This window comes from Ostrinia furnacalis, unplaced genomic scaffold, assembly GCF_004193835.3.
Source record: "Ostrinia furnacalis isolate ACB-3 unplaced genomic scaffold, ASM419383v2 OfSCF7583, whole genome shotgun sequence".
Classification (NCBI taxonomy): Eukaryota; Metazoa; Arthropoda; class Insecta; order Lepidoptera; family Crambidae; genus Ostrinia; species Ostrinia furnacalis.
The window spans coordinates 424,019-450,314 of record NW_021137822.1 but is presented as its reverse complement, the minus strand read 5'-3'; the positions used below and the strand labels follow the sequence as shown (position 1 = coordinate 450,314).

General features: G+C 45.4%; 1 protein-coding gene across 1 annotated transcript in view; it reads left to right on the top strand.

Annotated features, from left to right (window-relative positions):
- Positions 1–2,119: 2,119 nt before the first annotated feature.
- The window catches only part of LanA (laminin subunit alpha), a 47,951-nt gene continuing 23,774 nt past the window's right edge, over positions 2,120–26,296 (top strand). Inside the window, exons 1-17 of the mRNA XM_028321855.1 lie at positions 2,120–2,253; positions 2,959–3,097; positions 3,489–3,668; positions 6,028–6,387; positions 6,599–6,751; positions 8,545–8,716; positions 9,702–9,862; positions 10,497–10,656; positions 12,084–12,317; positions 12,960–13,122; positions 13,634–13,796; positions 15,780–15,902; positions 17,730–17,892; positions 18,826–18,955; positions 19,544–19,717; positions 22,035–22,263; positions 25,832–25,959. Of these exons, the coding sequence (XP_028177656.1) occupies positions 2,165–2,253; positions 2,959–3,097; positions 3,489–3,668; positions 6,028–6,387; positions 6,599–6,751; positions 8,545–8,716; positions 9,702–9,862; positions 10,497–10,656; positions 12,084–12,317; positions 12,960–13,122; positions 13,634–13,796; positions 15,780–15,902; positions 17,730–17,892; positions 18,826–18,955; positions 19,544–19,717; positions 22,035–22,263; positions 25,832–25,959 (2,921 nt within the window). The 5' untranslated portion in view covers positions 2,120–2,164. The remainder of the gene's footprint in view (positions 2,254–2,958; positions 3,098–3,488; positions 3,669–6,027; positions 6,388–6,598; positions 6,752–8,544; positions 8,717–9,701; positions 9,863–10,496; positions 10,657–12,083; positions 12,318–12,959; positions 13,123–13,633; positions 13,797–15,779; positions 15,903–17,729; positions 17,893–18,825; positions 18,956–19,543; positions 19,718–22,034; positions 22,264–25,831; positions 25,960–26,296) is intronic.

Genomic DNA, 26,296 nt, shown 5'->3' with positions numbered 1-26,296 from the left:
TTATTTGTGTGATCTGTATTCTAATATTATATCGTTGTAATTGTTCGCCCAAACTTTTGTTACGCGACCTATACGTTTGATGGTTAATAAAAAATATTATCATCGTGTTTTAAGGTAACCTATAGCCCTATTTGTATTATTTAGGTATTCTATAAACACTCGCGAAGAAATCGATAGTAAAATGGCCGTAAAAATGTCCACTGCTATCGATAGTTTTCCCATGCCTAGTCGCGGAGGCTGCGATTGCCGCAGACGCCTGGCTCAGTCCGGCAGTAAGCTCGGAGCTAAGCACACCACAGCTTGCTGGGGCTTAGCTTGGGGCTTACTAGAAACGATGATATACATCCCTGATAGTCGGGATACAGAGAACAAAATGGAATGTTATAATGTTCCGCAACAAATCACAAGATACAAGTTTAGTATTGGTTTCGACTTTTTAACGAAAATATTGTATTTGTATGTATATTTTGAATGATATTTTTATTTTCCTAGTTTTAGTCGTATTTTATTTTTAAAAATCTTACCAAAATCAGTCAATCCTAATAATATTGAAATTAAATATTCGTTGCGGGGTTATCTGAGGTTTTTCCTTAGTTAGCATAATAATTATCAGACTGATAAAAAAGAGTTTGGGTTTTACCACGTTTTACCCATAACATATTTTATGTTTTCATTAAGCTTGAGAAAGAACTTTTTGTCTTAAGAATCTATATATATAAAAGAAAGTCGTGTTAGTTACTTCGCTTATAACTCAAGAAGGGCTGAACCGATTTAGCTGAAAATTGTCAGGGAGGTAGTTTAGAGCCAGGAAACAAAGTTCGCCGGGTCAGCTAGTAAATAATTAAGCTTAAGTGTACAAAATACATTGCAAATTATTTTCGTCGCGATCTAATTACGCGAAGTTTTGCCACCTATCCTTTAGGTGTCTTTGATGGTGTCCTATGTAGATATCGTAATTATAGCCTGACCAGGAACATAAAAACCCTCGCCATGTTGCGGAAAACTAATGGTACTAATTTCTTTTAATGGCAACAGTAACTAAAAACTTCATTGTCATGTCACCTTGCATGTCAGTCTATTGCTGTCAAAGTGTAAACAAACTTTATTTTAAATGTGCGCAATTGATTTTGTGAATTAAATTGCTAAAATCTTTTTATAGTCGTGAAAGAAAAGTGGTTTACAATGTGTTAAAGTGTTTGTCGAAGAGAAATACTAAGGGTTCGGACAATATTTTCATTGAATAATGTTTCCGACAAAGGTTGTCAAATTGACAGACATGTTTATCGCATAGTACAGTCCACTATGAAAATTAGCTGTGGTTTGTTTCAACTAGCTATTTTAAAATTTTTTGTCACTTTCTAAGTGTTGAATTTTATGGAATTGGGAAAGAAGTACCGAGTTTGAAGCGTTCATGAGCATGCCCTCCCTCCGCGCCTCCGGCTTTTAAATTACACTCTAGGGGTAGGGCAGACAAGACTACGTGGAGTCGGTTTTGCAGCGATTCGTTTCTGTCACGTTAGTTTTGTGGCACAAAATATTGCCTGTTTTGGACCATTTCAAATTAATTAAATGTTAAAATACGATTTAATACGAATATAGACATCATGATTTTCAATAATATGGATAAATACACGTATGAGTAATAAATTTATGAAGACAAATATTAGGATACATCACATTTATGAATATTATAGTTATTTATTCGAATGATTATGAGTTTCGATCATTAGTATAGAAAAATATATGAAAACAAATATTAGTAAAAACTAAGTGTATGATTAGTGATATTATGAATATCAATGATTATGTTTTTAAATATGTAGGTTTTAAATTTTTTATGAAGAATGATCATTATGGTATCAAATTGTATGAGAAATATTTTCGGACCTCCAATGATAGGAATTGAAAAGTTATGTAAGAAAATGCGCTACCGTTTTAACAACTGCTAGATAGATTTCTATAAGACATTAAGAATTCTATAAGACAGTGCTCCTGCTGTGACCAGTTGGACAGAAAATATTCACTACAAAATAGGAAAAGCTTAGAAGATAAACGAAACGATCATGGTTTTATAAATGGTGCATGTGATTCAAATGAAACAATCTCGTGTCCACAGAACGAAGTGATAAACATCGTGCACATCTCCAAGTCGTCTCTGTACCGCATGGTGCTGAAATATGCGAATCCCCTGCGTGACCCCGTCATCGCATCCATTATCATCACCCCTGAGAGCGTCGTCGAAACGCAACAGAAGTATGTACCTTTATAAAACCTTGCTATAGCTCAGAACCTATAGGATAAGATTGCTTAGGCTCTATGAACTAAGAAACTTTTCACGCCAGCGTTTTTTCAGGCATTTCATGGCGAGGCACAATCGTACAGCGAACTTAAATTGTATAGTACCTTAGTAGCACCTTCAGTCCAGTGCCTACTACATAATGGATTTTACATGATAAAACTAGATCTCTAAGGCTGGGTTGCACCGTCTTACTTTAACTTTAACAAACGGCAAAAGTCTGTCAAACTCCATACAAAAACACCAGTCATGGTTATGACACGGTTAGACAGTGAGGGCCGATAAAAGGCATCAGTATGTTCAGCTTAAGCAGAGGGATGGTACTACGTTAAAATAAGATGGTAAAAACAGAAACTAGCCTATTTCTTTTGGTTTTAATGCTAGGGTCCAATTTTTCTAATATTATTAGATGCCCTATTAAAATTTCGTCTGTCTTTTGGAGGTGACCTTATAATATAGTCTGCGGGGTATCTGTAGTCTACCTTATGTTGCGCGTAATTATGTTGCTGTCGCGCTCGCACACTCACTGCGGGCGCCCGTCGCACAGTCGCGACAGCAATATAATTACGCGCGAGCGATAAGGATGGGTAGCTTGGGGTCATTGGACAAAATTCTACGTGCTCCCGGACCAGGCTTTAACTGTGTCCATATTCCCCCATCAGATTCAGCGTGCTGCTCCGGCCTACCATGGACCCGCAGCTGATCACGGTGTCGGGCGAGAAGGACCTGGCGCCGTCGCCGCTCGTCATGAACCCCGGCAACTGGACCGTCACCTTCAAGACCACCAAGGAAGTCATGATCGTGAGTTACTCCTGTAATCATTAAAGGGCTTGTTCCCACGGGCAAATCCCGTTTTTAGCAGGAACTGTTTTTGCAGGATCCCGTTTAGTAGTATACGCGTACTACATGTTAACGTTCACGCGAACATCCCATTTGCAGTGTACCGCAAAAAACCGATCCGTTCGAATTTGTAACACATTTCAAACACATTAATGTTTTTTCACACGAAAGTCCTTTTTTGAGGGATCCTGCATTACTAGATTGCCGTGGAAACAAGCCCTAATGGCATGAAACCCTTCTCAGAAAATTAAATCACGGTAGAGCAACCCAACAATCATAATAACAAAACCTAATATTTAACAAGCATAGCATACTGGATCTCTGATTCTACTTTCCAATATTTTTTCCCCAGGATTACTTCGTCCTGATCCCAGAAGCATACTACGAGGCCACAGTGCTGACTAAACTGGTGGACAAGCCTTGTGTGGTCGGCGACCAGAGGCTTTGCCGACAGTTTGCGTACCCCAGCGTCCAGGGAAGACCTGCTGCGGAGCTGGTCACGCCGGTCACGCTCTACGTCGACGACAACATCGTGAGTCATGTGTCTTCTCAGTGAGTCTAGTGTGGGCACCAGCTGTCTGACCTCTGTCCTATCGGCGAGAGGCTCTGCCGACAGGTCGCGTGCCCCAGCGTCCAGGGAAGACCTGTTGCGGAGCTGGTCACGCCGGTCACGCTCTACGTCGACGACAACATCGTGAGTCATGTGTCTTCTCAGTGAGTCTAGTGTGGGCACCAGCTGTCTGACCTCTGTCCTATCGGCGAGAGGCTCTGCCGACAGGTCGCGTGCCCCAGCGTCCAGGGAAGACCTGCTGCGGAGCTGGTCACGCCGGTCACGCTCTACGTCGACGACAACATCGTGAGTCATGTGTCTTCTCAGTGAGTCTAGTGTGGGCACCAGCTGTCTGACCTCTGTCCTATCGGCGAGAGGCTCTGCCGACAGGTCGTGACCCCAGCGTGCAGGGAAGACCTGCTGCGGAGCTGGTCACGCCGGTCACGCTCTACGTCGACGACAACATCGTGAGTCATGTGTCTTCTCAGTGAGTCTAGTGTGGGCACCAGCTGTCTGACCTCTGTCCTATCGGCGAGAGGCTCTGCCGACAGGTCGTGACCCCAGCGTGCAGGGAAGACCTGCTGCGGAGCTGGTCACGCCGGTCACGCTCTACGTCGACGACAACATCGTGAGTCATGTGTCTTCTCAGTGAGTCTAGTGTGGGCACCAGCTGTCTGACCTCTGTCCTATCGGCGAGAGGCTCTGCCGACAGGTCGCGTGCCCCAGCGTCCAGGGAAGACCTGTTGCGGAGCTGGTCACGCCGGTCACGTTCTACGTCGACGACAACATCGTGAGTCATGTGTCTTCTCTGTGAGTCTAGTGTGGGCACCAGCTGTCTGACCTCTGTCCTATCGGCGAGAGGCTCTGCCGACAGGTCGTGACCCCAGCGTGCAGGGAAGACCTGCTGCGGAGCTGGTCACGCCGGTCACGCTCTACGTCGACGACAACATCGTGAGTCATGTGTCTTCTCAGTGAGTCTAGTGTGGGCACCAGCTGTCTGACCTCTGTCCTATCGGCGAGAGGCTCTGCCGACAGGTCGTGACCCCAGCGTGCAGGGAAGACCTGCTGCGGAGCTGGTCACGCCGGTCACGCTCTACGTCGACGACAACATCGTGAGTCATGTGTCTTCTCAGTGAGTCTAGTGTGGGCACCAGCTGTCTGACCTCTGTCCTATCGGCGAGAGGCTCTGCCGACAGGTCGCGTGCCCCAGCGTCCAGGGAAGACCTGTTGCGGAGCTGGTCACGCCGGTCACGTTCTACGTCGACGACAACATCGTGAGTCATGTGTCTTCTCTGTGAGTCTAGTGTGGGCACCAGCTGTCTGACCTCTGTCCTATCGGCGAGAGGCTCTGCCGACAGGTCGCGTGCCCCAGCGTCCAGGGAAGACCTGTTGCGGAGCTGGTCACGCCGGTCACGTTCTACGTCGACGACAACATCGTGAGTCATGTGTCTTCTCTGTGAGTCTAGTGTGGGCACCAGCTGTCTGACCTCTGTCCTATCGGCGAGAGGCTCTGCCGACAGGTCGTGACCCCAGCGTGCAGGGAAGACCTGCTGCGGAGCTGGTCACGCCGGTCACGCTCTACGTCGACGACAACATCGTGAGTCATGTGTCTTCTCAGTGAGTCTAGTGTGGGCACCAGCTGTCTGACCTCTGTCCTATCGGCGAGAGGCTCTGCCGACAGGTCGTGACCCCAGCGTGCAGGGAAGACCTGCTGCGGAGCTGGTCACGCCGGTCACGCTCTACGTCGACGACAACATCGTGAGTCATGTGTCTTCTCAGTGAGTCTAGTGTGGGCACCAGCTGTCTGACCTCTGTCCTATCGGCGAGAGGCTCTGCCGACAGGTCGCGTGCCCCGGTGGCAGGGAAGACCTGCTGCGGAGCTGGTCACACCGGTCACGCTCTACGTCGACGACAACATCGTGAGTCATACCAGTTGCCATAGAACAAGCTCAGTGTAGTGATTATCAGAGACTTGCCCTGGGTTGCACCATCTTACTTTAACCATAACAAACGTTAAAAGTCAGTCAAATGAAAATACCGTTTTAGTTTAGTTACGAGTAAAATGAAGATGGTGTAACTGAGGTTTAATCGTCACTTAGCTTGCTCAGTCAGAAGATTATCAAGTTACTCACAGGCTGCAAAAAAGAACAAAGCTTTTCTAGTAGATAAACTTATAGATTGTCAAATTATAAATATTATTTGTAGACGAAGAAGTAGGTTCTTACAAAAGTAAAACCCAATTCTTACTTTTTTCAAATTCAACACCATCCATCAGCATCAACTTATTAAAAAACTACTGCAAGATATTGATCTCAAATGTCAATTGTGTATTCCTTCGCAGCAACTGCAAGAGCTAAACGCAGCGCCAAACACAATTCCGCTCCTGAACGACGACCAGCCCGAGTTAGAGTACAAACTGACGATCGAGCAGCCCGGGCCATACGTGCTGCTGATTGAATACGTGACGCCCATCAACCGCAGCGCGATCCCGTCTGAGGACTACTCCAATGAAACCAACCTGTTCACGCCCAAATGGACGGTCACTGTACGGGTGCAGTCTGGTGATGCGCCTGAGACGGCGGCCATTGCAAACCTCAACGAATGCCCTTACGCCACCGCCTGCAGACAAGTCGTGGTCGACAACATAGCCAAAATCAACGTTTTCAATCTGCAGAGCGAGGAGAACACTCTTTATTTGGATGTAAGTTGTTTTTTTAGTAATTTAACATCATTTTTTTTAATCAACAAGTGCCTGTGTAGGTTCCTGCGGTGGTGGAACGGGGTGTGTTTTAACGTCAAATGCTGCGCCGCAGTTATATCACTGCGACGCTCCTTCACGCCTCAGTTTTCAATCACTATTTAAGAGGTGTCATATAGGCTAGATGTAATATCACATCTGCATTATCTTACAGGGCGAGAGAGACTCACTTACAGGCATCAAGGCGATCATCGCAGTGCCAGAGGACGAGTGGCACCTGGACCACATCACGCCGCGCCCGTACTGCCTGCGCCGCGCCGGCCGCTGCGAGCCGGCCGTGTTCTCCGCAGCTGTAGACTCTAAGAAGGTGAGAATAAGGCTCATATTCCAGCGGAGACAGGCATCATCGCGGTGCCCGTACTGCCTGCCTGTATTCTTCGCAGCTGTAGACTCTAAAGGCTCCTCTACACGTCGGCGGACGCATCTGCAGACGTCATCTGCCGATGCGTCCGCCGACGTGTAGATGTNAAAAAACCCATAGGAAATGAGATATTTCCAAAAAAAGCGCAAAAAACCGATTTTTGTGACCTTTGACCTTAAAATTTAATAGTTGCTTACACCCTACCATATGTAGGTTTTGAGACAACTTTTAGGGTGTCAATATACAAGTATTTACAGACTTACAGCTGGGTATCTCTAATTCCGAGATTCTTACCTAATTTAAGCTTAAATGACTGGACTAATGGGGTAATTTGCGCGTCTGTTGTAGGTATTTACCGTCCGCAGATGCGTCTGCCACTTATCCGTTTGTTGTCGGTTTTTGTGGCACGGATCAAAGGGTTTTGGCGCGAACGTCCGGCGTCCTGTCCACACGTCTTACGACGCATCAGTTTGCTCGGAGTTGCGATTGAATGTGCACGCGTACTTGTAGTTCTGCAAGCTGGTTTTCTATGCTATTCCCGCAAAAAAAAATCTTGTTATTACGTGTGTAATGTGCAATTACGTAAATTTGATTTGAGTTTGGATAAAAATTCCGCTTACTTCGTTCTGTTTCTATGTATAGCCAGCATCCACCATCTTTTTCTTTTCCATTTATTTTTAATAACTCTATTGCGATGCACATTTTCGTAGTAGTTAAAAGTACTAAATAAATAAATAGCTGCGGCAGCTATGATCTCAATATCCATATTTAAACGTTGTGTCTCTGTCGAGAATGAACTTATACTGATCAAGCAACAGACGTGTGGACGACTCGAGGTGATCCATCTGCGGATGCATCTGTCAGCGTCCGCGGACGTATCTGTAGACGTGTAGAGCAGGCTTAAGAAGGTGAGAATACAGTTCATATTCCGCCGCTCACGAGCACCAAGGACCTGGACCATATCACGCAGTTCCTGTTGTCGTGTGCCGACAAAGTGTTCCAATTTGACCGATATGTGAAGGCATCATCGACTAACTCGCCGACAAAAAAGTCGACGATACATGATTGCTGGTGGTGGCTGCAAACCAGTGTTGTGAGTTTTTGTAACACAATGATAATGCAATGAGACATTGCAACTGTCCCATTGCAATGAGACCCAAAAAAAGTATAAAGTAGTATGTCCGTTAAGCTAGCACCCAAAACACAAGCATATTAATTGCTTACTTTGGGGCTAAATGGCGCTATGTGAAATTGTCCGAAGATATTTAATGGGCATCGTGGGACAAGGTGGCATATTTCTCAGTCGGCTATTAATTCTTTCTTCGTATTTTTTGCTACTGTTAGGCCGACAATACACGGACCGCTTGAAGCAGTCAGGGTCGACAGCTTCAAGCTGCGACTGCACAGTGAACTGCAGAGTTCTATGGACGCACATACACGAACCGCTCGAGCAGTTGCAACTGATTCGGGCGGTCGACAGCACGGTGAATTTTCATCGTGCGGTCAAGCAGTCGCCAGCCATACACTGACTGCTCGAGCTGTCGACAGCTCTCGCGCAGTTACCTTCGCCCCCTTTCTTCATTCCACGGCACGCTCGCTTGTGATTAGTTGAGCAGTTATCACTGGCAGCATTAAGCTGTTGATTCTTGACTGCAAGAGCGGTCCGTGTATGTTGATCACTGACTAACTGCTCGAGCTGTCCATGTATTGCCGGCCTTATGTGTATTTATGTCGTGCAGGTGGAGATCGAATTGGGCACGGGCGGCGAGCGCGACGTGCGGCCACCCGTCCAGGACAACGCCACGGCGGTGGTGTACCTGACGCCCGACGCCGACCCCGTGCAGCTGGGCTTCAAGGCGGCCCCCGGCGAGTACATGTTCATCGTGCACTACTACCAGCCGGACCACCCTCGTGAGTGCTCCCTGCTCCAGCTGTCAAGTGTCCTACCGCGGCCACCCATCCGGGACGACGCCACCTGACGCCCGACGCCGACCCGTGCAGCTGGGCTTCAAGGCGGCCCCCGGCGAGTACATGTTCATCGTGCACTACTACCAGCCGGACCACCCTCGTGAGTGCTCCCTGCTCCAGCTGTCAAGTGTCCTACCGCGGCCACCCATCCGGGACGACGCCACCTGACGCCCGACGCCGACCCGTGCAGCTGGGCTTCAAGGCGGCCCCCGGCGAGTACATGTTCATCGTGCACTACTACCAGCCGGACCACCCGCGTGAGTGCTCCCTGCTCCAGGTGCCAAGTGTCCTACCGCGGCCACCCATTAGGACGACGCCACCTGACGCCCGACGCCGCCCCGTGCAGCTGGGCTTCAAGGCGGCCCCCGGCGAGTACATGTTCATCGTGCACTACTACCAGCCGGACCACCCTCGTGAGTGCTCCCTGCTCCAGGAGTCAAGTGTCCTACCGCGGCCACCCATCCGGGACGACGCCACCTGACGCCCGACGCCGACCCCGTGCAGCTGGGCTTCAAGGCGGCAAACTCATCATCATCATCATCACAGCCATAGTGTGAGTGGCACGCCATGAGTGGACGCTACTCGTATCACTTTACTCTAGCAAGGCTGCTTAACCTTTTGAAGAGTCGGGCCAAACGGTGGATTTAGACGTTAACGACAGGCCAATTACATTTCTGACATAACTTCAGAGAGGTCATAAAGTTTGAATCGGGCTGTACTGTGCGCGGCGGGATTTTTGGTTTGGTGCATATTTTCAAACCATACTTGCGCGGGCCACTTAAAATTCTTTTGCGGGCCTGGAATTGAGAAGCCTTGGGATCACGCCTTTTAATATAAATTGCGCAAAAGTATATTTTACGTCAGAATCGTTTCATTAATGAACCTGGGTACTGTTTTCCACCACTGATCACCTTATTTCATTTCGCAGAGAGCAGCCTCGACGTGACACTGACGCTGGACGGCGTCAAGCACGGCGCGCTCATGACGGTCGAACACTGTCCGTCCAACTCGGGCTGCCGCGCGCTGCTCAAGCTCGCCGACGGCCGGGACTACTTCCCCGTCAACGAGAACGTCACCATCGCCTTCCAGGTATGACGTCACTGCTGTCGCAGCAGTCGCGACGTGACACTGGAAGGCGTCAAGCACGACGCGCTCATGACGGTCGACGCAAATCCGGCTGCGGCGCGCTGCATAACTAATAACTTTACAGTATTATTGTTTATAACCCTGAGTATATACAGGATATAATTTATTACGATCTGTGACAAACTGAATTTCACGTGGGTGAAGCCGCGGGCAAAAGTATTTAGCTAGTATTTGTCGGCCGTTACGTGTAGTGGTTCAGAACGGACTACTATGCCGAGAGGTCCCGGGTTCGATTCCCGGTCGGGCAGAAATTGAAATGATGAATATTAATTTCTGTGACGGGTCTGGGTGTTTTCTATGTATAATATGTATGTATTTACAAAAACAAAAAAGTATTTAAGTATCTATTTAAGTATGTTTATATATTTTTAAGTATTTAAGTTGTCTAGTACCCATAGTACAAGCTTTGCTTAGTTTGGGACTAGCGGCGCAGTGTAAAATGTCCAAGGACATTTATTTATTATTATTTATTTATTATCCATATACGAGACCAAAAACCAAAAACGGGATTTCTAGTAACTTCCATATTTAACGTAAAATGCATCGGCGATTTAGAAAACCCTTTTCATCTCCCCAGGGCGCAGACACCAAAGGCCTCTGGCTAGACTACGTGCTCGTGGTGGCCACTGGAGACTACACGGACTCCGCGCTAAAGGAGGCGAACGTCCTAGACTACACGCGCGAGTTCATCGACACCTGTGCGCTCAACCATTACTACATCAACCCTAACGACACAGGTCAGTTATTTATTTATTTATTTTATGGAAAACAAACAGCATTTATGTATGATTAATAGATGAGGCGGTTAAGATCAAAAATGCCTTACATAGTTTTCACAAATAGCATATCAAGATACAATCCAAAACAAATCATTTAGCATGCAGTATAACTACAATATATGAAAAAAGTTAAAACAATACAGAAAATACCTACTAAAGCCATACCAAAATAGCAGAATATTAAGCAGTAAACAGATACTTCAACTTTTTACCGGGAAAGTGCTAAGTAGTGTCGCCAAAGAATTCTTTATTACTTTGATTTTTGAAGTAGTTTGGTCTCACAATATGAAAAAGGTCAAAATTTTTAGAATAATTACTGTTAAAAGTTTTGAAAACTCTGTTAAAGAAGGAATTGCGTCCATAATTAGTGGTACATGCATCAACGTGAAGTCTAAGATAATTATTATCTCATCTTTATACAGAGGGCTTAGGCGGTTATCACACTGCGCCGCGCTCCGCCGCGGAGCGCGTGATTTCATATAAAAAATCCCGCGCGCAGACGCGTTGTCAGTGTTGTGCCGCGCGTGTTTTCTATACAAACTGAGGTACTTGCATACAATGATTAAATCTGTCGTCCCGCGTACCGAGGCGGAGTGCGGCGCAGTGTGATAACCGCCTTAGTGTGAGTTTACATCAAACGTCCTCACTAGTGAGCGCGTTATAGAAATATGAAAATTTTAGTTCTTGAAAGTTTCCGCTAGAAGCGCTGTGCAATCCGTCATACATTTAATGTCATTTTTACGCGCTCACTAGTTCACTTCGTTTGGTGTAAACTCACACTACACTCCCAGGTTGTCTTCTGTTTACATACTTTTTCTTTCTCTATTCTAATTTCGTTGCGGGTTCAATGACAGTGTAACTTCACCTGAAACAAATTGACCTTCAATGGTTAGATTTTACTCTCAGCGAAGCTGTACATTCACATTACATGTACATGTACATTCTGGCGTCAGTGGGAATGGGAAATGGGCATAGCTCCATAATATCTATACAGTAAGGCGGGTTTTAGAATCGCGCTGACCGCTTGCTGATCGTCGGCGCTGACAGATCAATATGTATGTAATTGAAGGGAACGTTCCTGAGTGACGCTGATCGCTTGGCGCCAACGGTTCATACATTTCGGCTGTCAGCGCTGACGGTCAGCGTGCGTCAGCGTGACTCTAAAACCAGCCTAATGGGAAGTAATCTTTAACTCGAACTGTATTTTCTTATTTCTCCACTCTCTTTCTTCCGAGTGCAATGAAAATTTAATTTTCACCCAGGTTCTAAATTACTAAATTATTGGTGTTTAAATTTAAGGTCCTTCGTTCGTGCACAAAAGTGATGGTAACAAGAATTAGAAAATGTCCCATCTTGCTATAACATAATCTTCATCTGTTTCCCAGGCTTCTGCCGCGACGCGATGTTCTCCATCACGGCTGAGTACAACAGCGGAGCCCTATCCTGCTTCTGCGACTTCATGGGCTCAACTGAACTGGAGTGCGATGTCTTCGGCGGACAGTGTCCTTGCAAGCCCAACGTGGTCGGCCGGTCCTGTACCGCCTGCCGCACTGGATACTACGGCTTCCCCGACTGCCGGCCCTGCCACTGCCCGGCCACCGCTATCTGTAACGAGGACGGTCAGTATTGCCAGTTTAACCATCACTGCTAACTGAACATGGAGTCCGATGTCTTCGGCGGACAGTGTCCTTGCAAGCCCAACGTGGTCGGCCGGTCCTGTACCGCCTGCCGCACTGGATACTACGGCTTCCCCGACTGCCGGCCCTGCCACTGCCCGGCCACCGCTATCTATAACGAGGACGGTTAGTGTTGCCAGTTTAACCATCACTGCTAACTGAACAGGAGTCCGATGTCTTCGGCGGACAGTGTCCTTGCAAGCACAACGTAGTCGGGGTGGGTTTTGGAACAATGAGGAGAGCGGACACAATTACAGAGCTTAAAATGCCAGTAGTGACAATGACAACTTGACAAAACTAAAAGGATTTCCGTATAGCCAACATAAACAATATAAAATAGTCGCGTTCCAGTACTTATTCTAACAGGTTTAACCATCACTTTATTAAACAAACTGGGTGTGACGTATTCTTTGAGCATGTCCCTGCAAGCCCAACGTGGTCGAAAAGCAACATGAGAAGAGTGGGGTTGGTCATAATTTACCTGTTAGAACCAAATATCTAAGATTTTATGTAAAACCTGGCATTTTCTTCACAGGCACATGCCACACGATTGTTTTCATTACGACTCTATCATTTTCTTTGCAGGCATGTGCATTTGTCCGAAGAACGTAGAAGGCGAGAACTGCGACCGCTGCAAGCCTTACACGTTCAACTTCGACGTGCACCGCGGCTGCGACGAGTGCAACTGCAACCCGCTCGGCGTGATCGACCGAAGGCTGCAGTGCGAGCCGGATAGTGGAAACTGCGAGTGAGTTGAACCTTAACGACGAAGGCTTAAAGATCATAATCGTTCAGCGGAATCAAACACAGTGGGAACTTCGCGTGAGTTATGACGTAGTATCTTGATGACGTCGAACGCCTTATACGTTCAACTCCACGGCTGCGACGAGTGCAACTGCAAACCGCTCGGCGTGATCGAGCGCCGGCTGCAGTGCGAGCCGGATAGCGGAAACTGTGCGTGAGTTAATGACGTAGGCTAAAAGATCATAATCGTTCAGCGGAATCAGACACTGCGGGAACTGCGCGCGAATTGATACCGCGTTGTTTATATACTTATTGCAATAGTACCGTAACAAAATAGTTTTAAAGATTGTAATCATTTCAAAATCTTTAGTAAGCTACTCCAAAAGATTGAAAATCTCTCCCAGCGTCTTCTCAAACTTATGTGTTTTATTAGGGTTCCCTTAGAGTTATTAATTAGAGCTGACAGCTACCAAATAACGCTTCAAGATCTTTACTACCATGTTTCTACCTCACAGGTGCAAAAATAACGTAATCGGACGCGTTTGCGACCACTGCGTGCCCGGACACTATGCGTTCCCGGACTGCCCGGCGTGCTCGTGCGACCTGGACGGGACCACGGATGACGTCTGCGACCAGAACACCGCGCAGTGCTACTGCAAGCGGAACGTGCGCGGACAGGTCGGTACATAGAGATATACAGGGTGTTGATTTCAATCCTTGCCATATTTATTTAGGTGATCTATTATGACTTAAAACGAATTATTTTTAAATAAACGCGGAATTTTTAACCGCCCTTATGATCTAGTGGTTAGACCACCTGCTTCAGACGCAGAGGTCCCGGGTTCGATTGCCAGTGGGGGCAGAAGGGCTAAGTCTGTCGCCATAACAACAATGTTAACAGCATTGTTGTGTTCCGGCAGTTAGAGGTAAGATAGTCAGTTCCTCTGTGGTTGAGGATTCCGGTTGAAGCTCGCTTCCACCTCCAGCCTAATCATTACTTACCATCAGGTGAGATACAGGCCAAGAGCTTCCTTGTTGTGGATAAACAAAAATTACAAACGAAAGCGGAATTTTAGCTAATATTTTCCGTGCGACACCAACTGTACTGTGGCTCGCAATACTGCAATACGTTTACATTGCGGCACCATCGAACTACGCGGATCGCTCGCTTATCATGTCGGATAACCTACTGAGGGAGCCACGTAGTAGGTAGTATAAATAAGTATTTTCTTTGACTAACTAAGTTAAAGTTCGTTTTAATTTTATTTCGAAGTCAATTTTTTTACTGATTCGTGATCAGTATAGGCTACTTAATCAACTCCCTAAATATTTCGAGGATTGAAATCAACACCCTGTAGAGAGACTAGCGGTCGCCCACAACTTTGTACGTGTGTGTGGATCCCGTTTTAAGGGGATCCTTAGGTATTGAATTTTGCAAAATCCTGTCTTAGTGACTCACTAGTGGAGGAGGAGGAAGGTGCTCAGAGCACCTACGTCGTACGTCAAAGCGCTGCGTTGTTGTAACGTGACAGCAATCCATATGTATACGTATGCGCTATTAATGTTTTTCCATTCCACGTGATAGGAAGAACAGATACGCACGCGTGCCAAAATCCGCATCATAGGAAAAGGTCACTTACTCAGCGCCAGGTACAGTCAGGGTCAAATTGTTCGTGACACCCAAAAAAGTCAAAAAGTTGTCAACACAACCTTATTTTAATGAGGGCTATCGTTTTAGTGCTCACCAGTTGGCGCCACTGTAGAGTAAGGTCCTGTCACTTGCTAGTAGCGAAGACAGTGGCGCCAGCTGGTGAGCGCTAAAGTGGTAGGAGGACTATCGCATTTGCACTCATCAAGATGGCGCCACTGTAGAGTAAGGTCCTGTCAATCGCCAGGGGTGCCAACTGTTAAGTATAAAAACGATAGCCCTCATTGTGACAGACGTGTTGTGTTGCGAATTTTTTGGCTACTTTGGAGTTTTGATGTCACGAACTATGTATTGAACGCTGACTGTTACCTGTATTTGGGAAAAACTTAGGTAAGTGAAGAATTTTTTTTTTGCGCTCATCTGCAATCAGTCCCAAACTATAAGCAGATTTGTTCCAAGCAGTTTTAACATGTCAAGATGCTCCCCAGCAGGACACTCCTCATTCACCATCTGTCACCGATGTGGCGTTTTAGTCGTCTGATGTAGCTGATGGTTGCCAACGCAGTAGCCGACTCATTTGGGTGATTAAGATTTTCCAGTCGCGTTTTATATTTCTTCCCTGTTAGCTTTAGCTCTTCCCTAACAGTTCTCATGCTCAGAGCTTCATAGATCTCTGTGTTGGTGATGAACCAAGTGAAGAAGTGACACACATAATAGACGTGTTGCCACCACCAATCAATTGACGTACTTTTTTAAACTGTCAAAACGAAACTCTCCCATAGATTTTGTATGGCACTACAAGTAAGTGACGTCACTATTTTGCCAACTCAAATAAACTACTTTTTTCAATTACAACGCGACCAAAAATCGTAATTTACAGGTAATTTAAAATTAATTAAGTTTTTAAGACCAGAATGAAGTGTCTTTTTAGAAAAGTTGTGATTTCGAATTATTGGGGAATGGTGTCAAATAGTCTATTATGTAGAACTGATAAAAAAATATGTATCTTGCAGGCATGCAACGAGTGCAAGGAGGAGTACTACAACCTGCAGGCCGGCAACCCGGACGGCTGCACCAAGTGCTACTGCTCCGGCAAGACCACGCGCTGTTCCAGCTCCTACCTGTCCTGGGCTGCGGTGAGTTTCTTTTATGCATGACAAGCAGGCATGTTACGGATATCCGTAACCGTAACCGAAACTTTCGGATATCCGAAATAAAAAAATATCCAAAACCGTAACCGTTTCGGATAGTTTCGGATGTAGGCTGTTTAAATTGTTTTCTGTAATACACACAACAGCCTGATTTACCCTTATAATGCCAGCTAGTATTAATTTTTATTTTTTTTATTTCTTTTTATTCGATGTAACATGTGCGGCCATGAATGAACCGTGTTGGACAACTATTGCAAATTGCATTCTAAAGCACAGATATCCGTAACCGTAACCGAAACTTTCGGATATCCGAAATAAAAAAATATCCGTAACCGAAACCGGTATAATATAATTCCTATATCCGTAACCGTATCTGATAACCGAAACTACATATCCATAACATCCCTAATAACAAGGCAGTTATTTGACCACAATCGCACCTGATGTTAAGTGGGATGCAGTCTAGGATGGTTTATATCTGCCCTGTAAGTGCCTTTACACTCTCACCTTGAAAAGGCCCGGATTATAGTCTTCGGGAATGACAGCAGCATGCAGCGAATTCCAGTAATAAATAAATAATATAATAATAAATATCCTTAGACATTTTACACTGCGCTTCTAGTCCCAAACTAAGCAAAGCTTGTACTATGGGTACTAGACAACGTATATAAACATACTTAAATACTTTTTTTTTTGTAAATACATACTTATTATACATAGAAAACACCCAGTCCAATACAAACAAATATGTTCATGCACACAAATGTTTGTACTGTGCGGGAATCGAACCCGCTACCTCCGGAATAGTAGTCCATTTCGAACCACTACACCAAACGGCCGACAAACGACGACGACCAGTGCCTAGCTGTTCGCATTATAAGAGTAATCTCTCAGCTGTTAGCTGTTCGCATTATAAAAGAGTCAAAACCTAGCCATCTAATAGAGTATGAGAACTGATACTCTACTAGATGGCTAGGTTTTGTCTGGTGAAATAAGCACCATACGACATTCTTAAGCTGGTTTTGCCCTACACAATCAACAAAAACACCTCAACATTCAATAAAATTGCCTACAAAAAATGTTGAATGTTGACATGTTTTTGTTGATTGTGTAGAACAAAACAGACGCTAGAAACCCGGCTTTAGAATGCTGCGTGATCCTGGCCAGCGAAAAAAAACAAGTTGGAGGAAAAAAAACCTTTACCTTTATATGATCTCTACTGCTGCAACTTCTGTGTAGCCAGGATCTACAGTTTGACCGCTGGTAAAAACTTAAGATCCTGGCCACACTTCATTAATTTTGAAGTCTATCATCTGTCATCCGCGTGCACTAGATAAAGTGCATTCTCTTTTTATTATGTTCTTTTAAATGAAGTTGCGGTTCCAACGACAATCAGGGGGCGTAGTGTGAGTTTACGTAAAACGCATTCGTAGTCTGACATTAAATGTATGAAGGATTGTACAGCGCCCCTAGCGGAAACTTTCAAGAACTAAAATCTTCATATATTTTTTAACGTGCTCGCTAGTGACGACGTTTGATATAAACTCACACTAAGGCCCAGAACAGACGGTGAAACGCAACTGCAACGAAACTGCAACTGCTTGTTACTTTTGAGTTGCATCTAAGTTTCTGCCATAGCATCCGTTGAGAGACCACACATAACGCGACCAGTTTGAATCTTTCAGTTTCAGTTTCATTCATAAGAATCATCATAAAGTTGCAGTTTCGTTGCAGTTGCGTTTCACCGTCTGTTCTGGGCCTAAGCCCTCTGTAATCTCTGTAAAATCTGTAATAATGAATTTCACCCTATAGATCAGTGTGATGGCGGACTGGTCTCTGGTCAGTGTGGAAGCCAACCGTACGCTAGCTGTCAACCCGTACGACTTCGCGCCAGCCGTGTACAACGACACCACCATAGAGGCTGAACTGGCTAGCAACAAGCTCGTCTACTTCTCTGCGCCGGAGTACTACCTTGGTGAGTTGTCTATGCCTGGTTACTCTAAACTCCACCGTCTATACTGGGGGCTTAGTGTGAGTTTACATCAAACGTCCCTCACTAGAGAGCGCGTAAAAAATAACATTAAATAGCGCCCCTAGTGGAAACTTACAAGAACTAAAATGTTCATATATTTTTAACGCTCAAACTCAGCCCTCTGCTCTCAAAAAGTTTGCCACATCTGAGGTGGAATTGGCCTAACTCGGGCAAGGAATACTTTGGTGTTCACAGTGATACAGTGATCCCGTAAAAAAGGTATCCGCTTCCTATACAGTGAGAGTCTTGATAAAGTTCATCAATTCTCACACTATCAAGACTCATACTGTATTTAATCTTATGTGTTATCTACGTCATATACAAATTGAAGACCATTGAAGTAGTCGGTATCTTTTCGGGCATTTATGTAATGTTAAAGTTGTTAAATAAACTTTTATTATTATTTATTTATTATTTAAACAAGTCGGAGACAATTATTCTTTAAGAGTAGCTTTACCAGGAGTCTTGCTTGGTATTTGAAGACAGAGATTGTGTGGATATGATTGGGCTGTTCACAAAGGCTTTAGATTATGTTAATATTTTCTTAAAACTCTGCAGCAAGACTCGCCTAACTATGAGGTTGAAATTTCGAAACTACTTAGGCCCAGTTTTTTGATTCATAATTAAAATAACTAATTGTTAAATTTTGCTACTAATGGTTAAATATTAACAAAATGCTAACTAATAGTTAAAAAATGTACTAAAAGTCAAGCTAACCATTGTTCGAAAAACATTTTTTTCTGATATTTAACCACTTGTCATTTGACATCTGTCAAATTTGACTATTGGTTATTTTAACTATTAATAAAAAAACTGGGCCTTAGTTGTCACCAAAAACCGACCTACAATCTAAGAGCTCGTGCCGACTTCTTCCAGGCAAGCGTCTGACGTCATACGGCGGGTACCTCACATACACGGCGTACTATTCGAGCCGCAACGACGGCCGCGCCATTGCTGCCCCTGACGTCATCCTCGGAGGGCCTGGCGGGTATCTGGTGCACAACAGGTCAGCTTACTTTGTTATTATAATTTATTTGGTGAAAGTGTGTAATCTGTGTGGTTGCCCTGATGTGAAACTGTATAAAAAACTCACTATTTCTTGTTTTCTTAGGATTGTGACTACATTTAGTTGATATTTATTGAAAGTTGTAACATCTGCCAACTAAGCCTATGCGCAGACCATCGATTTTTCCTCGGCCGATAGTTTAGTCGGGCATTTGATCAGTATGGGCATGTATGGAAGTGCGCACATTACACCGATTTGATTTCTTCATACAAATTAAAATCGGGCCCAAAAATCGGTCTGCGCCTATGCTTAATCGAATGCATTCTTCATAATTTAGATTCTAATAAAACCTGCTTCTTTTTCCAAATTCTCCAATGTCGCAATCTCGTAAAAGCTGTGTTTGCATACACCTAAAGTCATAACCATGTTTGTATTAACATTCCTACATAGTGGAGAACTTATCATAGATTTCAGAGACACCATACACTGGCCCACATCTCATAAGACCCATCAGAAAACAAGTCCTATTTTTATCACTGCGCAAGCCCAATATACTTGGTTGTATTGCTGAAGAGAGGAATGTTTCAGTGTTGAACAACCGCCATCGTACTCGGAGTGGGAGCACGGAGTGAAGCTGACAGAAGAGGAGTTCACGCGAGCAGACGGCGCGCCGCTCACTCGAGAGCAGTTCATGGCGGCGCTCGTCAACGTCACCAGCGTCTACGTGCGCGCCTCCTACTGGGAGGACTCGTCGTCCGCCAGGTCAGAACCAGTTCCAACACTATCGTATGTAAGCTACAGGAGTGAGAGCGAGCAGTGAAGCTGACGGAAGAGGAGTTCACGCGAGCAGACGGCGCGCCGCTCACTCGAGAGCAGTTCATGGCGGCGCTCGTCAACGTCACCAGCGTCTACGTGCGCGCCTCCTACTGGGAGGACTCGTCGTCCGCCAGGTCAGAACCAGTTCCAACACTATCGTATGTAAGCTACAGGAGTGAGAGCGAGCAGTGAAGCTGACGGAAGAGGAGTTCACGCGAGCAGACGGCGCGCCGCTCACTCGAGAGCAGTTCATGGCGGCGCTCGTCAACGTCACCAGCGTCTACGTGCGCGCCTCCTACTGGGAGGACTCGTCGTCCGCCAGGTCAGAACCAGTTCCAACACTATCGTATGTAAGCTACAGGAGTGAGAGCGAGCAGTGAAGCTGACGGAAGAGGAGTTCACGCGAGCAGACGGCGCGCCGCTCACTCGAGAGCAGTTCATGGCGGCGCTCGTCAACGTCACCAGCGTCTACGTGCGCGCCTCCTACTGGGAGGACTCGTCGTCCGCCAGGTCAGAACCAGTTCCAACACTATCGTATGTAAGCTACAGGAGTGAGAGCGAGCAGTGAAGCTGACGGAAGAGGAGTTCACGCGAGCAGACGGCGCGCCGCTCACTCGAGAGCAGTTCATGGCGGCGCTCGTCAACGTCACCAGCGTCTACGTGCGCGCCTCCTACTGGGAGGACTCGTCGTCCGCCAGGTCAGAACCAGTTCCAACACTATCGTATGTAAGCTACAGGAGTGAGAGCGAGCAGTGAAGCTGACGGAAGAGGAGTTCACGCGAGCAGACGGCGCGCCGCTCACTCGAGAGCAGTTCATGGCGGCGCTCGTCAACGTCACCAGCGTCTACGTGCGCGCCTCCTACTGGGAGGACTCGTCGTCCGCCAGGTCAGAACCAGTTCCAACACTATCGTATGTAAGCTACAGGAGTGAGAGCGAGCAGTGAAGCTGACGGAAGAGGAGTTCACGCGAGCAGACGGCGCGCCGCTCACTCGAGAGCAGTTCATGGCGGCGCTCGTCAACGTCACCAGCGTCTACGTGCGCGCCTCCTACTGGGAGGACTCGTCGTCCGCCAGGTCAGAACCAGTTCCAACACTATCGTATGTAAGCTACAGGAGTGAGAGCGAGCAGTGAAGCTGACGGAGGAGGAGTTCACGCAAGCAGATGGCGCGCCTCCTACTGGGAGGACTCGTCGTCCGCCAGGTCAGAACCAGTCCCAACACTATCGTATGTAAGCTACAGGAGTGAGAGCGAGCAGTGAAGCTGACGGAGGAGGAGTTCACGCAAGCAGATGGCGCGCCTCCTACTGGGAGGACTCGTCGTCCGCCAGGTCAGAACCAGTCCCAACACTATCGTATGTAAGCTACAGGAGTGAGAGCGAGCAGTGAAGCTGACGGAGGAGGAGTTCGCGCGAGCAGATGGCGCGCCTCCTACTGGGAGGACTCGTCGTCCGCCAGGTCAGAACTACTCCAAACACTATTATAGTCTGGTCCGTGAGCACGTAGAATTTCGTCCAATGACCCCAAGCTACCCATCCTTATCGCTCGCGCGTAATTATGTTGCTGTCGCGCTCGCACACTCGCTGCGGGCGCCCGTCGCACAGTCGCGACAGCAATATAATTACGCGTGACAAAATTCTACGTGCTCCCGGACCATACTATAGTATGTAAGCTATGGGAGTCAGAACAAGCAGAGAGGCTGAAATTCAGTCAGCTTCTAGTATCATCAACTTATTTTTTTGGACAAACCACAAGTTATTATTATCTTCATTTTAACCACAGGACGTCCACTGCTGAACATAGGCCATCTTCAATGACTTTCAGACTGGCCAGTGGGAGTTGGTCAGCATCCAACGCCTTCCTGCAACCTTATAAGGTTGTCTTTCCAGTTTGCGGAGATAGTAATGATGTACAAATAATAACTTAAATAAAATAGTAAGACACGGGTCTTAACGCGATGTTTATTAATGAGTTACATTTTGCGGCTTGATGTTTTGGCTGCGATGACATGACATGCGATGATGATAACAAATGACAATATGAGGGTAGTTGAAACTTTCAAGCCCGCCGACGCCCGAAACGCCGCGAGCCGCCAGTCTGCTTGTGACCACGGCTGCAGCATCGCAGCCGAAACGTCAAGCCGTGAGTACATAATGTAACTCGTAAATAAACATCGCGTTAAGACCCTATTTTAGTTGAAAGGAACGCGATAGTTTACAAACTTATACAAATAGCTTGTATTTAAAAGAGATTCTAACGTTCCCAGACTGACATCAGCTGCATTAGACATCGGCGTGGAAGACTACGCGGAGGGCATGAAGCGAGCGGCCTCCGTCGAGGAGTGCCAGTGTCCTAAGGCCTACCGCGGGCTGTCGTGCGAGCAGTGCGCCGCGGGCTACTACCGGCTCAGCTCGGGCCCGCACGCGGGGCTGTGCGTGCCGTGCCAGTGCAACGGCCACTCGCCGCAGTGTGACGTCAACACCGGCGTGTGTCTGGTGGGTGCATTAGACTAGCGGAGGAGGCGAAGAGTGCCAGTGTCTAAGGCAGTGGTTCTTAACCGGTGGTCCCTGGAGGCATTCCAAGTGGTCCACGAAGACATCGTTATAAACATGTGACGTGCCGTGATGAGTCGATTTACGCAAACGGCGTACAATGGGCGAGAAATCAACCTCCCCTTTCATAGGATTTTGAAAAATTGTGGTCCCTGACAAGACAGAAATTTTGTAAAATGGTCCCTCGTGACATAAAGGTTAAGAACCACTGGCCTAAGGCCTACCGTGGGCTTTCGTGCGAGCGAGCAGTGCACCGCGGGCCACTAGCTGGTGAGTACATAAACAGAAGAAAAACCAAGCATCGCCAGCAATAGTGTGCTCACCAGAAGGATGCCACTAAAGCATTATCTTGTCGTAGCTTTTTATGTAATCCACAGCTCTGAAATTATAATCTCTCGACGTGAATATTTTGGAGCATTCAGAGGTGCAATTGTGTAAAGCAATCGTATTCATTTCACAGTTCGAAACGTACTATCGGGGACTCGAACGCCTTGACACCTTAAGGGCCTAAATTGTTTGCACACACACGCTCGATTTTGCTCCGCCCCCGTTCATTCATATTTCGAGTCTAAGCAGCGTCGGCGCACCACTGTAGATGTTTGCCCTAGCAAACCAAGCTCTATGTAAAGCACTTAGGATTGAGTATTGCTTATTACCCGCATCCGTAGCGCTCGTTTGGCAACGTCGCATTTTAGTCAATTTGAAACCCAATTAAGAATCGCTACAAAATATTATATGAGGCTTCGTGTAAAATTTGAACTAGCGATTGCCCGCTCGGGTCACAAAATTGCTATCGCACATTCCGAGGTAACTATGCAATTTCCCGAGAAAAAAGTAGCCCTTTCTACAATTATTGTTGATATTATGAGTGTAAATCTCATGATATTAGTTTAGCTAGTTAGGGCGAGAAATACAAAATCATACAATTACTTTCGAATTTTACTTATTTAATAGGTATTTAATTTATTCGGAACTAATAATTTAAAACAATATGTTATTGAATTAATTAGTAAAGAGTTAAGGAATATTTGTGGCTTAAAAACAATTATTGTAAGATCTGGCTATAACTTTCTTAAATCCTTGAATGTTAATAAAAACTTATAATAGGTTTCTATTTATTTTTAATGCATATTTTGTTTTCCGTTTTAAAGAAACACTTATCTACGTTATTAAAATTTAATATAAATATTGCACTAGGTAGCAATGATCCAGGTAATTGGTTATCGTAAATATTATAATATTAAGTTAGTTTTATTTCAAATTCAATTTTTTATTGCACATTAAGTGTCTTTACACAAGGTCTTAAATCTATAACAATTAAACTTCAAACTAAATAACACTTAAACAGTTAACAATGTATAGATAAGTTTGTAAGTAAATATAAGAATTATTTTGAGAGGCATGGTTCAGTAATCGAGCGGAGGTCAATAAAAAGGCAATCAAACAGTCCAATTACTAGCACGGGTCAACACAAATCAATCGGTTATTGATCACGAAACTTCACAAAAAAACAAAGGAGAGAATATGTCGACAGATCGCCAAAGAAAAAAGCAGACAGACCTCGTATAAAAACACAATATTAAAAAAAATACATATCTATTTGTTTGTAACCAAATTCTATTATTAAAATTCTAAGGCTCAGTTGCACCATCTTACTTTGACTTTAACAAACGTCAAAATTCTGTCAAACTCCATACAAAAAGCACCGGTTACCGTTATAGTTACGGTCAAAGTTAGATGGTGCAACTCAGCCTAAAACTAAGAAAGATTGAAGAAAAAGAAACATTTCGTTTTAAACCTTAACCCTATGACAATAAAGTGCACAATGGTATTTCGTATTGCAACCTAAGCCCTGATTGTCTCTTATTGGTCGTAGTAAAAATATAGTAAAATGCGTGACCAATTAGAGACGGGGTGAGCACGTGACCGGAGCGATGCGCTTACGCTAAAATTTCTACAAAGTGGTCAGGCGGAAGAGTCCCCGATAGTACGTTATATTCTGTCAAACGCCTTGTTAAACAAATTTTATCATACGTTTTGAACTATCAAATGAGTACTCATTCGGGAGAATCGGGAGTATCGTATGACTGCTTTACACAATTGCACCCCTCTGGAGTAGAGGCCACGTACCGGAAAGCGCAGCATAGGACGTCCACCCACCCACAAGGTGGAGAGACCACCTCATAAAGACCACCTCATTGACCAACCGGTCAATCTGGAAATCATTGGGGGAGGCCTCTGTTCTATGTCGTTGTAAATAATGATGATGAAATATTTTGGGTTCCTTTGCCATAACACACACGTATACACGCATCTCAAACTAGAGCGAGAGATGATGCTACCTATCTAGTCTCTACCCTGATTGGAAAAAGTCTGACACCCGTATTCACAAACGATTCTTGCTTAAGTGAAGCAGCAAATCGCACGCACAGCGTTGAATAGAGCTCTGTGATTGGTTCGTGTGTCACCCTGTGCGTCCACGCGCACTGTGAGACCTCATAAGTATTTTTTGTGAATACGGGTGATAGATCCGTAAAATGTGCAAGCTGTTTCCGTTCCATTCACATAGAAAATCATTACAATATGGCCAGGGGTGGCCAACCGGTCGATCGCGATTATTAGTCCAGTCGATCGTGGCAAGACAAAAAAACAACACTACATGATTGTGTACTAAACTACGCTGTTTAATTTATGATTTCAAGAAGTATGTAAGTGGTAGATCGCTCAGGGTTTCGTTAGTAAACAGTAGATCTTAATGTTTAATCAAGTTGGCCACCCCTGCAATATGCAATATATTCTTGTCGGCCGTTTGTAGTAGTGGTTCGAAACGGACTACTATTCCGGAGGTTGCGGTTTCGATTCCCGCACAGTACAAACATTTGTTTGCATGAACATATTTGTTTGTATTGGACTGGGTGTTTTCTATGTATAATATGTATGTATTTACAAAAAAAAGTATTTAAGTATGTTTATATCCGTTGTCTAGTACTCATAGTACAAGCTTTGCTTAGTTTGGGACTAGAAGTGCAGTGTAAACCTGCACCTACCTATGTACGCTGTATTACTGTGCAGGAGACTGGCACCGGCTGAAAACCAGCGCTGCATGGACCTAGTGCCGTACAGCTTACGCTGAGCCGGATGCCCTTGTCACCTTATTTTTAATTGTTAAGCTGTGTTAAAGTTGTATTTTTTTTTTGTTATGGTGACAATAAAGGTTTATTTATTTATTTATTTAAAATGTCCAAGGATATTTATTATTTATTTATTACTAGCTTTCCGCCCGCGGCTTCGCCCGCGTGGAATTTTGTCTGTCACAGAAAAACTTTATCGCGCGCGTCCCTGTTTCAAAAACCGGGATAAAAACTATCCTATGTTCTTTCCCGGGACTTAAACTATCTCTATGCCAAATTTCATCAAAATCGGTTGCGAGGTTTAAGCGGGAAAGCGTAACAGACAGACAGACAGACAGAGTTACTTTCGCATTTATAATATTAGTTGGGATTATTTGCAGGACTGCGGCCACCACACGATGGGTGACCACTGCGAGCAGTGCGTCCCGGGGTACCACGGCGACGCCACGGTTGGCACGCCGCGCGACTGCCTCATCTGTGCCTGCCCCATGCCTACCTCCTCCAACAAGTAAGGCCTGTAGATCCGTTTGTTAGTCGTATACCTCGAAATCAAAAATCCTTGTAGCTTTTCACCTATTCGCATTTCGCCGCGATATCAAGATTGCTGAATAGATTTTTATTCTTGTAGTATAATTTTTGATCGCTAATTACAATTGTCTAAAAAATTCATAGTAGATTTACTTTCCTGCCTGTCTTCACTGTAGTCGCTTTTCACCTTGATAGATATTTGTTTGTAATGTGTTATTACCTACATATCGCGATATTTCCTTTAAGCACTATACCTACCTACCTACCTAATTTGCTACTGTTGTAAAAATCTATCCAAAATATTATGCGTCTTAATA